This window comes from Saccopteryx bilineata, chromosome 1 (genome assembly GCF_036850765.1).
Source record: "Saccopteryx bilineata isolate mSacBil1 chromosome 1, mSacBil1_pri_phased_curated, whole genome shotgun sequence".
Classification (NCBI taxonomy): Eukaryota; Metazoa; Chordata; class Mammalia; order Chiroptera; family Emballonuridae; genus Saccopteryx; species Saccopteryx bilineata.
The window spans coordinates 376696156-376710285 of record NC_089490.1 but is presented as its reverse complement, the minus strand read 5'-3'; the positions used below and the strand labels follow the sequence as shown (position 1 = coordinate 376710285).

General features: G+C 36.9%; 1 protein-coding gene across 5 annotated transcripts in view; it reads right to left on the bottom strand.

The window, feature by feature from the left end:
* Positions 1-14130, bottom strand: part of ELP4 (elongator acetyltransferase complex subunit 4) — a 209544-nt gene that overhangs the window by 48793 nt on the left and 146621 nt on the right. Inside the window, exon 10 of one of the 5 annotated variants that reach the window (XM_066251180.1) lies at positions 369-516. The exons of 1 other annotated variant lie outside the window; for it this stretch is intronic. In XM_066251180.1, coding sequence (XP_066107277.1) covers positions 369-516 — 148 coding nt within the window. Of the gene's footprint in view, positions 1-368; positions 517-3844; positions 3977-6056; positions 6114-14130 lie in introns of those variants that run through there. 3 more of the 5 variants (XM_066251181.1, XM_066251183.1, XM_066251184.1) reach the window with 3 other exon arrangements.

Genomic DNA, 14130 nt, shown 5'->3' with positions numbered 1-14130 from the left:
ACACAGGGCCTCATATTTCATTTCCACTAAACCCCACAAATGACATGCACCTGTCTCGCCGGCAAGGCTTCCTGTCTTAGAGAGCGTTTAAACGGGAACTTTTACTAGGTGTCACTACAGAGAAGTCATGGGTGACAGGCTGCGACCATCTGCATACGGACAATATATTCATGAACATCATCGATGAATTTAAAAATGAGACTCGAATAGCTTTTTTAAAATAAACTCAGAGTAACTCAGTATTTCTGAGATTAGCATTCTCTTCAACCTGTGCGGTAGAGATCTTGGATTGCCTCCATCTTGAAGTCTCAAGTCTTAATCATTAGCCCTTCGGACAGAATAAACATTAAAAGCAAACAGAGCCTGACCTGTGGTGGCGCAGTGGATAAAGCGTCTACCTGGAAATGCTGAGGTCGCCGGTTCGAAGCCCTGGGCTTGCCTGGTCAAGGCGCATGTGGGGGTTGATGCTTCCAGCTCCTCCCCCTGTCTCTCTCTCTCTCTCCCTCTCTCTCCTCTCTAAAATGAATAAATAAAATAAAAATTAAAAAAAAAATACCTTCCTTTAAAAAAAAAAGTGTTAAAAAAAATTAAAAAAAAAAAAAAAAAAAAGCAAACAGAAACAAATAATGTTTTAAAAGTCTCCTGTGGGAGGTCTTCTCTTACTTCCAATGGTCGACCTGATTAAATGTGCTTTCATTCTGAGGAACATCTCAGTTTCTTAAACATTTGAAATACTATATATGTTTATAGCATAGTAATGATATAAATTTCTCACCCCAAATTTGAATCAATAGTATTTCTCACAACAACATATTGTGGAAGCTGTGGGCAACGGGGCTGAGATGGACCTGTAATGGGAATGAGGAAGGCAGGGGAGAGGGCTGCGAGGCCAGGAAGCCAGGAGGAAAGGTGAGCTTGGCATTAGAACAGCCAATAAGTTACTAAGAATTATTTAAACTATAAAGGCTGAAAGGTCAAGCCCGATAAGAGCACATTAAAATAAAAAGTCTCAGGGATCACATGCACTATGAACGCATTTTTAGTTTGGGTAACATTTTGGAGTTTTCATTTCAGCATTATTTTCAGTTGAACCATTTCACCTGAGAAATGATTTTCTCATTTATATTTTCTGATTGATGAATGTCCCCAGGGTGCTGCCAAATTAGAATCTGCTACCCAGTACTCCCCACAACAAGTCTTGCCACTGGTTCAAAAGTGCGCTGAACGGAATCAGCAGACCCATTCCAGCGAGCGGTCGGGAGCATCATCACGGGCTGAATGGAAAATCAGGAAGGAGTTGAATGCAGGGTTTTAGCGAATGGATTAAAAAAATGCCAACATGGTTAAAAATTCTCGCAGAACAAAAGCAGTGGTCTGATACAGTATTAGTTATATTTGTGCCTTCAACATATGCTACGTACCGTAATCTTATAATTTTCTGTCTCTTTTAATGGCAACAGGTTAACAGCCACAAGGAAAGTCTTGCACACCCAGATCAAAAGGAACCTATTGGCATGAGGCATCCTGGCACCAGACTAGACTTACGCATGCTGACATGTCAAAGCCTTGAAACGGAAACTTCACAACTTCCTCATGAATGCTGGAGGCAAGTCACTGACTTCAGACTAGCTCAGAAGTACACCTTTCCAGGGACAGCATTCAACCATGCAAACAACAAAATTGGGCAAACAAAGCCTGGATACATAGTTGGAAGTGAAGGTCTTAAGCAGAACAAACTAAGAGCCTGCTTCCAAAGCTGTCAGGTTTCAGACAAAAATCCAAGACTTAATACAAAATAGGGAGTAAGGAGTATACCAAATAGTGATTTTGACGGATGGGGCCGGGTAAGCATTGAGCAGCAGCCCCCATTCCCGTACCATGGCCGCAACCCCCCTCACCTGGCTTCTCGGCCGGCAAGAGAGCCAGGGGAATGTGATTCCATTCCATCTGCTCCTTGGCACTCACCTTCTTTCTGGTTTATCTTGCGGTGCGAATCTGCTCGTGCCCTTGTGTCCTCTCCAACTTTCCTCCCTAGCTTTGCCGCTTACGGTTCTTAAGAGCACTGGGTGTGTCACAGTGCCTGACACTGGTGGACACTTAATAATGCATTCAACATTCAACATGACTTCTGTTGAGTGACCTCGATTGATTAGTTAGTACTTTCCAAGTTAAGGTATAAATGTTTCAGTGAGTCCCAAATTTTTAAGAATTCTAAAGTTTTACTATTCCTCACCAACTATTCCTCTGCTTAGGAACTGAAAGATACTTTCATTCCTTTTATCTATTTTTCCCCTGGCCGGAACACAAGAGTGCTGGAATGGATGCCTGCGTCAGTGGTTACCACTTTAGTACAATTTAAGCAAAACAATTTGAAAAAGTGCCAAACTATTTCTGGGATTGGGCAGACAATAGTGACCCTTCATGATTCCATGAATAATGTAAACAGGGAACATACTGCTGACGGCAAAGACAAGGAAAAAAAATTAAAAGTAATTGCCTAAGCAGTAAAAATAGGTGTAAGATTTTAGCAGGGCAAACAACATCTGAAATGGAAGATCATACTCTGTTTAGGCAGAAAGTTCACAGTTTCCATTTCTCCACTGGCAAAACTGTGTTAATGATAACGATTTGTTTCGAAGGTCTCTGACTCTGCAGTCACAGAACGGTGCTGTTTTGTGCTTAACTCTTCTGTCCTGCTTTCTCTCTTACCAAGTAATTATCCAATTACTTCAATAAAAATAGGTAATGTAGTAGTCAATATAATTATTTCACTTCATCAAAACTGTGTCAGAACTTTTCATGAAGAAAATATTTAAAAACCCACTTTTTAAGGCCAGACTAGTGAACAATTTCAAACATCAGAAAAGTTGATTATTTTTCAGAGAATACACACCACCTTACAGTGTACAATGAACATTTTTCTATACTTATTTTATCACCTCTGTCAACATCTACCCTCCACCAATTTGTCGTTATTTTTGGTGAATTTCAAAGCACGTTGCACACACCAGTACATTTTATCTCTAACCACTTCAGCATGCATATTGTTAACTAGAATTTAATATTGTTTATAATTCTTTTTTAAAAATGGTTTATTGTGATATAACTCACTATACAATTTATCTGTATGGTTCCTTTATTTTTAATTTTTAAAATTTTTTATTAAATTTATTGGGTAACATTGGTTAATAAAATTATATTTTTAGGTTTCAGGTGTACAATTCTGTAATATATCATCTGTATGTTGTATTGTGTTCACTACCCAAAGTCAAGTCTCCTTCCATCACCATTTATCTTCCCTCTGCCCTCTTTACCTGCCCACGATCCCCTTCCTCTCTGGTAATCACCAATCTATTGTCTGTGTCTATGAAGTGGGTTTTTTTTTTGCGCTTAATCCTTTCACTTTTTTCACCAGTCCTGCCAAATCCCTCCCTTCTGACAGCTGTCAGTCTGTTCTCTATCTATGAATCTGTTTCTAATTTGTTTCTTTTTTGTTCCTTAGATTCCACATATGAGTAAAATCACATGGTATTGGTCTTTCTCTGTGTGTGCTTCTTTTATACATTAAACCAGTTAGTGGAGAAAATATGGAACATTTTTCCCTCTGCTTTTATTACGTGTGTCAGCTAACACTTTCAGATCTCCTGCTGATAAACATACAGAGCAACAACTTGAAAACGACCACAGATCCTTCCTGTGACCCTACTAAATGAGAAATTTCATTACTAGAATGATAGATAACATAATTATAAACCTCAACTTCAAATCTGAGTCAAATGACCTTTCATCTATAATCATTCCACAAAAACTGTCACTGAAGACCATGGGGTCAAACATTTTACCACAGGTTTGCATCAACTTATAGGTGCAGATTTTCCAAAGACAACTGCATAGCATCATCTGCGGACTGGCGGTCAACTCTTGCGGACTGGCATGAATGGCATGAAATTTCTGGCAGATGCCATGGGTCTGCAAACTGGGGTGGAAAAACACTGTGATAGACCACACTAACAAAATGGAGGATACAAATCATATGATAATTTAAATAGATTCAGAAAGATCACCTGACAAAATTCAACATCCACTCATGATAAAAATTCTCAACTAACTGGGCATACCTGGAGCAAATCTCATAATAAAGGCCATATATGACAAGTCCACAGAGCACACCATACTCAATGGTAAAATGCCAAAAGTGTTTCCTCTAAGATGGGAAACAAGAGAAGGATGCCCACTCTGATCACTTTTATTCAACATTGTACTGGCAATCCTAGCCAGAGCAATTAGGCAAGAAAGAGAAATAAAAGGCATCCAAATTGGAAAGGAGAAGGTAAAACTGTCTATTTGCAGATAACCTGATATTATACATTTAAAATATCCAAAAGAGTATACCAAAAAAGTGTTAGAATTGATATACAAATTCAGTAAGGTTGCAGAATTCAAAATTATTATTTGAAAATCAGTCAAATTTCTATATACCAGCAACAAACTATCTGGAAAAAAAATTAAGAAAACAATCCCATTTACAATTGAATGAAAATAATAAATACCTAAACATAAATTTTACAAAGGAGTTGAAAGACCTGTACACTGTCAAATATAAGACACTGATAAAAAAATTAAAGAAGATACAAATAAATGAACAAATATTCTTTACTTATAGACTGGAAGAATTTATATTGTTTAAATGCACATACTATACAAAACAATATTCAGAGACAATGCAAACCCTATCAACATCCCAATGACATTTTTCACAGAAATAGAACAAACAATCCTATGCATACAGAATGACAAAAGACTCGAAAAGCCAAGGAAATCTTGAGAAAGAAGAACAAAGCTAAAGGCATCATATGTTCTGATTTCAAATTATACTGTAAAGCTATAGTTATCAAAACAGTATGGTATAGGCATTAAAAATGCACACAGATTGATGAAAAAGAATCGAGATTCCAGAAATAAATTCATCCATAAATGGTTAATTACTTTTTGACAAAGGAGCCAAGAATATTATAATGGGGAAAAGACAGCCTTTTAAAGTGTTGGGGAAATTGGGCAGCTACATGCAAAAGAATGAAACTGGGTCACTATATTATATCCTACATAAAGATCAACTCAAAAAGGATTAAAGACTTGAGCAAAAGACCTGAAACCATAAAATTCCTAGAAGAAAACGTAGGGGGTGAACAATTTGACATCAGACTAGGCAACAATTTTTTGGATTTGACACCAAAAAGCAAAAGCAACAAAAGCAAAATTGAACAAATGGGACCACATCAAACTAAATAGCTTCTGCAAAGCAAAGAATATCATACAAAAAACTGAAAAGGCAATCTAAAAATTAGAATAAAATATTTCTAAATCTTATATCTGATAAGGGGTTAGTATCCAAAAGAGTTAAAGAGCTCATATACCTCAACAGAAAAACAAAACAAAATAAAATAAAGTACAACCTGATTAAAAAATGGGCAGTGGAACTGAATAGTTATTTTTCCAAAGAAGACATAAAAATGGCCAATAGGTACATAAAAAGATGCTCAACATCACTAATCACCAGAAAAATGCAAATCCAAACCACAATGCCATACAATCTCACACCAGTTGGAATGGCTATCAAAGAGACAAGAGATAACCAGTGCTGGCGAGGACGTGGAGAAAAGGGAACCCTCGTACACTGCTGGTGGGAATGTAAGTTAGGGCAGCCACCGTGGAAAACAGTATGGAGGATCCTCAAATAATGAAAAATAGAATTATTATATGATTTAGCAATTCTGGTTATATATTTTAAGGAAACAAAATCAGTTTCTTGAGAGATATCTTTATCTCATGTTCATGGTACCATTTTTTAATAACAACAGCAAAGACATGGAAACAACCTAAGTGTCCACTGCTGAATAAGTGGACAGAAAAAAGTGATTCTCACACACACATGAATATTATACAGCCATAAAAAGGAAAGAAACCCCTCCATTTGTGACATGAATGAACCCTGAGGATATTATGCTCAGTGAAATAAGTCCAACAAAGAAAGACAAATAATGTGGGATATCACTTACATGTGAAATCTAAAACAGACAAACAGCGAACAGATTGGTGGTTGCCAAAGGTGGAGGCTGCAGCATGGGGGAAATGGGAGAAGGGGGTCAGATGGTATTAACTTCGTTATAAGATATATAAATTTTGGGAATGCAATGTATATAGCATGATGCCTATAATTAACAACACTGTTCTACATATTTGAAAGTTGCTCAGGAAGTAAATCTTAAACATTACCACAAGAAAAAAATTTTGTAAATATGTGAGGTAAGAAATTTAACTAAACTTACTGTGGTAATAATTTCATACAATATACATATATCAAATCATTATGTTGTATAATTTAAACTTATACAATATTATATGTCAATTATATCTCAATAAAACTAAAAAAACATATCATTTTTGTTTGGCAGATATATCCACATACAGAAATTATCTTATATCATCTTAGGTGGTTAATATTAAATTCTACATCTAGGTAGGTGGAAATATTTATAAAATGTTGTACTAAGAATTTCATGATATTTGTCAATCAGTCCCAGCCACTGTATGGACAGTACTGCTAGCTGCCTATATTAGGGAATGAATATAGTCTAAACTAACATGTTTATTAAAAAAAAGGGAATTTAGGTGACTGTAAGTTCTATGAGTCAACTATGAACATGGTTCCCCCAAAAACTGAATATATTCCTAGGTCCATAAACAAAAGCATTATCCTGATGTTATGGACTCTTTGGTCAACGTGATAAAACCTGTGAACCCCTTTTCAGAATAATGTATAAAAAATACACTGGATTACAAAGGAATCAAATGGCACTGAAATGTTATCTAATAAGATCATTTTGATATAGTACTAGCTGTGTTTCTTAAATTAACTATTAAATAACACATAGTAAATGGGCCTAATACTTGCCAAAAGAGATGAATAAAAATGGTATTTTGAGATACCTGCATAGTTATAATATTCTATGAAAAAATCTGTGATCTATTGATGACTGAGTCATGGATGCTGATAACGTTACTGTGGTTTGTTACCTATATTCATAATTAAGAAACTTCAGTGAGTGGATAGTGAAAATAAAGATGTAAATTTCTCATCCACCTGATTTGCTGGAAACTCTGAATGCTAGCCACAAATCCCTTGTTCTTTTTTTTTTTTTTTTTAACAAGAGAAAGAGAGAAGGACAGACAAGGGCAGACAGGAAAGGACAGAGATGAGAAGCATCAACTCATAGTTGCGGCACTTTGGTTGTTCATTGACTGTTTTCTCCTATGTGCCTTGACAGGGGGGCTCCAGCTGAGTCAGTGACCCCTTGCTCACGCCAGTGACCTTGGGCTTCAAGCCAGTGACCTTTGGGCTCAAGCCAGCAACCATAGGGTCATGTCTATGATCCCACGCTTAAGCCACACTCAAACTGGTGAGCCCATGCTCAAGCCAGGACCTCAGTTTTCGAACCTGGGTCCTCAGCATCCCAGATTGACACACTATCCACTGCACCATCCCTTGGTCAGGCATTAAATTTCTTCAACAGAACAAGTATCTGTTTATGATTCCATGGGCTTATGGCATTTGTGGCATCCTCATTCCCTTTCTCCTTTCTTTGCTGTTGCTTATTTAACAAGTTGGGGAGAATGATTGGAACAAAAGATGCATGAGACATGGGGTAGTTTATGTTCAAAATTGTCCATTATTTTCTCAGCACTTCATAAAATTCCACCCATTATTCTAGTGTTAGTTCAAGTTCTATATTCTTCAGTTTAACTCTCATTTTAGCCCTTCATTAGTCTCTATTTCATCCATCATTAGTTTCGTCTCCTCCCCTAGTCAAGGAGGTGCAGAGAATTTGAGAGTGTTTGCCATTTAGTATTTAATAGCTAAGGCATACAATTCATCCAATTGGCAATGCTGTCCAGCGTGCAAATCACCTCTATGGCTGTGGGGAACTGAGACTATGTGTATTTTTAACGGTCACTGTCAAGTACAATGGATTACTGAGGGCAGGCTACACAAGGTGTATCCTTGACACTAATAATAACATTTATGCAATTATGAGCCAGATACTCTTCTAAGCATTTTGCATATTCATTTAATCCTCGAATCAGCCCCATGATGGAGGTACTATATTTACCTCCATTTTACAAATGAATAAGCTGAAGCACAGACAAATTAATAAAGAGATGGAATTTAAAACCAGGTACTCTTTTCCAGAGCTAGTTCACTTACCCAGTATACCATACTGGCAGTCGTGATATTAATAAATATGAGAGATCCTCGTATATACCTGCAAGTTTAACATGAGATCACTCACTTGACAATTAGCTTTTCATCCACTGAACTCCTATATCCCTTGACTGGGTAATCATTAACTTAGCCTTATACTGTTAGAATTTTATTACAATAAGAGCAGCTACCATTTACTGAGTGCTGGCTATGTGCCAGATCCTAAAATTAGTGATTTCATATATAGTTAATCTCTGTAACAAACCCATGAGGAAGGAAAGGAAATGTTGGCTAATATAACGTAAAAGATTAGGTAGTAAAGGAGCAAGGACTCTAAGGCTGTCTGAATCCATGCTTGAAACATTACACTATACTACTTCTCTATGGGTTTTTACTTTACTTCTTTTTTTTTTTTTTTGTTCTTTTCTGAAGCTGAAAACGGGGAGAGACAGTCAGACAGACTCCCGCATGCGCCCAACCAGGATCCACCCGGCACGCCCACCAGGGGCTACGCTCTGCCCACCAGGGGGCAATGCTCTGCCCCTCCGGGGTGTCGCTCTGCCACGACCAGAGCCACTCTAGCGCCTGGGGCAGAGGCCAAGGAGCCATCCCCAGCACCCGGGCCATCTTTGCTCCAATGGAGCCTTGGCTGCGGGAGGGGAAGAGAGAGACAGAGAGGAAGGAGGGGGTGGGGGTGGAGAAGCAAATGGGCACTTCTCTTATGTGCTCTGCCCCGGAATTGAACCCGGGTCCCCCACACGCCAGGCCGACGCTCTACCACTGAGCCAACCGGCCAGGGCCTTACTTTACTTCTATCATACATTCTTTGAAGGCAGGGATTATGTCTCATATTTACTTATTTATTCCATAATACTTTGAATGCCTTAATCTTAATACCAAAATATCTGGGCTTTTTTGATTGATTGATAAAACTGACACTTCACAGAATTCAGCAACATGTGGTATGAAGACTTTGTAATCACTCATTAACTGTGTCTTTTGGAAAGTTTAACCTAAAGTCTCCCACCCAGCTTCAGCCCCTTTATCATTAAAAGGAGGAAAATATACTTAATTATACGGTTTTTAAAGATTAAAAGGCAATAATACCTCTAAAATATTTATAATAGTGTCTGCCACATAATTCTTCCAAAATGCTAGCTTCTTACTCCCTTCTTTGAAACACAATTTTTGGCCATGTCCACAATGACGGGTTTTAGTATACAATTTTGTACAAAGACTTACATTTGGTCATGCAATTGTTATAATTTATAGTATTTAGTCTAATTTCTTTTTCTCAAAATTCAACTAAAATGATAAATGGCAGTTTATTTTAAATCAGAGAAGAAAATTCCTTTCTGAGCCAATAAAGTAGTTCTGTCTCTACGGTCTACCAAACTGGTTACTGAAGAGCAGATATGAAAGAAAGAAAAGGTACGCAGAACAGCGGTCCCGCAGAGATGTCTATATCCTAATCCCCGGGACCTGTAATATGTTACTGCACACCATAAAGGAGAATTATGGTTACAGGTGGGATTAATGTTGCCAAATGGTTGACCTTACAATAGTGGGATTATCCAGGTTTATCTCAGTGAGCCCCATGCAATCACAAGGGTCCTTAAAAGTGAAAGAAAGGGGAATAAGAGAATTTGAGAGGTAGCAGCTTAACACGGACTCAGCCCAACATTTCTGGCTTTGAAGATGGAGAATGGGGTCACCAGCCAAGGGATGCAGGTGGCTCCTAGAAGATGGAAGAGGCAAGGAAACGGATTCTCCTCCAGAATCTTCAGAAGCAACTCAGCCCTGCTGACCCCTTGACTTTAGCCCTGTAAGACTCTCTGGATCTCTGTTCTCCAGAACGGGAAGGCAATAAATTTGTATTGTTTAAGCCACTAAGATTGTGGTGATTCATTAGAGCAGCAATGAGAGACAAATACTGTCTCTCATTGTATGTAAATAATACTACAAATTTGGAATTGTGCAGAAACAAATATACTGCGGTTTTAAAATCTTTCAAGTGACCGTATGAATAATGGCAGCATTATTTCTCTTGATTAGACGGGGTATAGAAATCAAGAAAAAAGTAGTATAGTAAAATCTATCATTACAGATTTATTAATAACATTTGCTTTTAGTTAATTGGGTTAGAGACAAAATTTTTCTTTGCAATTTATTCTTGAGTTACTGGAAATGTCCTTAGATTTGGGAACATGATCAGAGAATAAGAAAGAGTTTTAATTAGAGCAGACAAGATTTTCATTTGTACTAAGAAAAGGTATTTTTGATACTGTCACTCCAAAGCCTAAAATACTTCTTTGGCTAATTAGTACTAAAATGTATTGTCTGGCTCTTAAATCCCTCCATCTTATCAAAGTTAAATATATATTGAACTTCTGATCATGCTAGTCTCTGCTATACTATCAACAGATTTTGCTCATTGCTAAATTCATTCTTTCTTTTCTTCCTTCCTTCCCCTCCCTCCCTCCCTTCCTTCCTTCCTTTTATAACAAAGACAGAGAAAGACAGAGAGAGGAACAGATAGCAACAGAGAGACAGGAAGGGAGAGAGAGGAGAAACATCAATTCTTCACTGTGGCACTTTAGTTGTTCATTGATTGTTTTCTCATATGTGCCTTGACCTGGGGGCTACAGCAGACTGAGTGACCCCTTGCTCAAGCCAGTGACCTTGGGTTCAAGCCAGTGACCTTGGGCTTCAAGTCAGCGACCTTTGTGCTCAAGCCAGTGACCATGGGGTCATGTCTATGGTCCCATGCTCAAGTTGATGACCCCTCGCTCAAGCCAGATGAGCTTGTGCTCAAGCCGGCTGATCTCGGGGTTTCGAACCTGGGTCTTCTGCGTTCTAGTCCAACACTCTACACACTGCACCACCACCAAGTCAGGCACTAAATCGTTTCTTATGGTATCTCCACTCCACCTGGAATGTTCTTTCTCTGCCCATTCAGCACAAACTAATCTTCCCTTACTCACCATAGCATTCACATTCTCTAACTGCATTTTCACCTCTATTATTGCCCATCATTTTCTCTTACTTGCATGTTACTCATTATTATTTCAGGTTTGTATGTTTTGCTTCCTTGTTAGCTTTTTGATGATTGATGCTGGCTGATGGGTACATAAGGGTTCATTATACTAGCCTCTACTTTTGTACATGTTTGAAATTTTATAGCAAAAAAATAGTTAAAAAAAACTAGAGAGACACTCTTCTATCTGTAAAGTATTCTGTTAATTTCTAGGTTTCTCTTTCCCTTGCACTGTAAGGTGGATGGAGTTGGTTCACCTCTAAACTTATACCTCTTTTGGTAGAAGAAACATGATGTAAAAGAAAGGTACAATGCTCAAAGAATCACGGCCTTATCCAATGTCACAGTAGTTGTCTACAAAAATTACTGAAAATTATATTATTCAAGATAAAACTTTGACCATTGCTCTGTAAAGAGAAGCACGAATAATTCAACTCACTGGTTCATAATTTATATAACCTTTGAAACCTTTGCTTCAACGTTATTGCTACAGGATTCCTTGTTAGCATATTTCTGGCAAGACATGATTGAGGCAGAATGTTTTGGTCAACATTTAATAAAGAAAAAGTTAGAATCAACAGTAAAACTTACTACTGCTAGTTTATACTATAAAGTATTAACAACCCAAAATGTTAATTAATTTCTAATTCTCTATTCTATTATTTAGATTTCATGAAGGTTGATTGGACTTGATCCATCATTTTACGGAAAATTAATTATTTCAAATACATGCGCCACTCTATGCAACCTGCCTGATTTGCATTGAGGAAAATTCAGCAGAAGTAATTGAGGCACAAGCAAATACTGGCACTGACTGAACTCAATTTTCATTCCAAATTTCTGCAAAATCCCAAGGCACAGCACTATCAGATGCAAGGGGGAAAACAAACAAAAGCAATGTGAAAAGGGAACATGAAGAGAGAATATTACAAGAATCAGAGAACAAAGGGATTGCAAAACTATTTTAGTGCCATAGATGAGCAGTGAGGGCTTCATTCAGGCAAGGTGGAATAAGATATCATATGGCATCCTGACAATTGATGTCTTCATTTAAATGTAAGAATTTACATTCTAATTAGAAAGAATTTACATCTTAATCAGAGGCAGCTGTATTATCTTGTTACTGTTTTTTTCAAAGGTAATGAACTAAAGTACTGCTGTGCTTTTTCAACCAGAAACTAAATAGACAGCATCCAGTATTATTTTATAGCTTACCTGCTGTAAGCTGTTATTAATACTTTCAAAGATTAAATTTCTCACTAAAATATTTTTAAAATGGAAGTTGTGTTTGACATCACTAGAACAGTATGATAAGAACTTATTTAAAGTATTTAAACAAATCCTTTTTTTCCTTGTATTTTAAATGCATTTATTTATCAAGCTATTAGAAGCCTCTTATGATTTACTAATATAATAGTTTTCATAGAAAACAATGTAGAAAAGCTATTAAAGCAGATAGGTATCATATTCTGTTGAAACCCAGTTGTTCTTGAACTTACATTTGGTTATAAGAGGTCATTTACTAAATACAAAACTTTACCATTTAAAGTGTATTGTTTTTTCTTCCTATGATGTTTAACGAGGAAAGATAACAAATATGTATAACAGAATGTTTTGCTTGTTTTATGCTATTTTGTTACTACCTCATTAATGATGTTTAAAAATGTAATGTTTCACAGACACACAATTCTGAGGGTGCCCAGGATTGCCAGTTAGTGAAATTAAAGGAAATAATGCATTCAAACGCATACTTCTCTTGTCTAGGTTGTTCATAATGGTGGTTGCTAGACCTAGGTATTGGTAGTTGGTGATATCTTTGCAAAATTAAGCCCATCATTCATGTGAGAATCAGCATGAGCTCACTGACCCATGGTTTAGAAGAAATTGGGCTTGGCCTAAAAGAAATCAAGCAGGAGAAAATTACAAGTGTTAATAAAAATGTAAAATGCCACCTTTGTCCCTAGCACTATGCGTCTTTGGGTTATGAGCACTTATTTTCATCAGCTGCATCATTAATATGAAGTTGTAAGATGAGCCAGTTTTTAATTTATAGGTTTACGATTTAATTCCTTATGTAATATATATTTTTCATTAAAGAAAAGAGAAGGAAAATAAGAAAAAGACTAAAGTTGTATCTACCAGTCTATTAAATATTATTTGATTTAAAAAATTATAGAGTCTGAACTAATTCTGAGGTACATATATACCTTTATCATCATACTGACCTTCTGGATCCGTACATATAAGAGAAAAACAGGTCACATCAAATGTGCTATAGTTTAAGACAAGAATAATAAAAATAATTCCAGGCAGGTTAAAAAAGAAAGATGAAATTAGTTTTACGGTGGCATGTAACTGACCTAGGCCACTCTGATGACAAAGAGAAGATAATTATTAGTTCACTGGTGTTTTTTCTTGTATTTCTACTAGACAATTTATAGAGGAAATGGTTCAAACGGGCCTGGCTGAATTACTGGCTCTGAAAGATGGCTTTATAATGTTGTCAGAGGTCGTCAGCCCGCTTCTGAAAGGTTTGTCTGTCTATGGCTGTTCTGTGTATGATCTGTTATGAGGGCACCTAACACTTCCCACATGGTACGCACAGTGCCTTTATTTTCAAAAGTATCCCAGGTAAGTTCTTAATTATCCCTAGGTTTAATGGAACCTGTTTCCTTTTTCATAAAGAGTATCCAAAAAATAAAATAAAATTTTCTTTTAATATTTATGTATGGTTTGAGTGTAATATAATGGTCTTTGAGTTGTAGTATACCAGAGTGTTATATCTGCCTTCATCAGTTTTCTACTTGGTCCCACATTTACTCTAACCATAAAT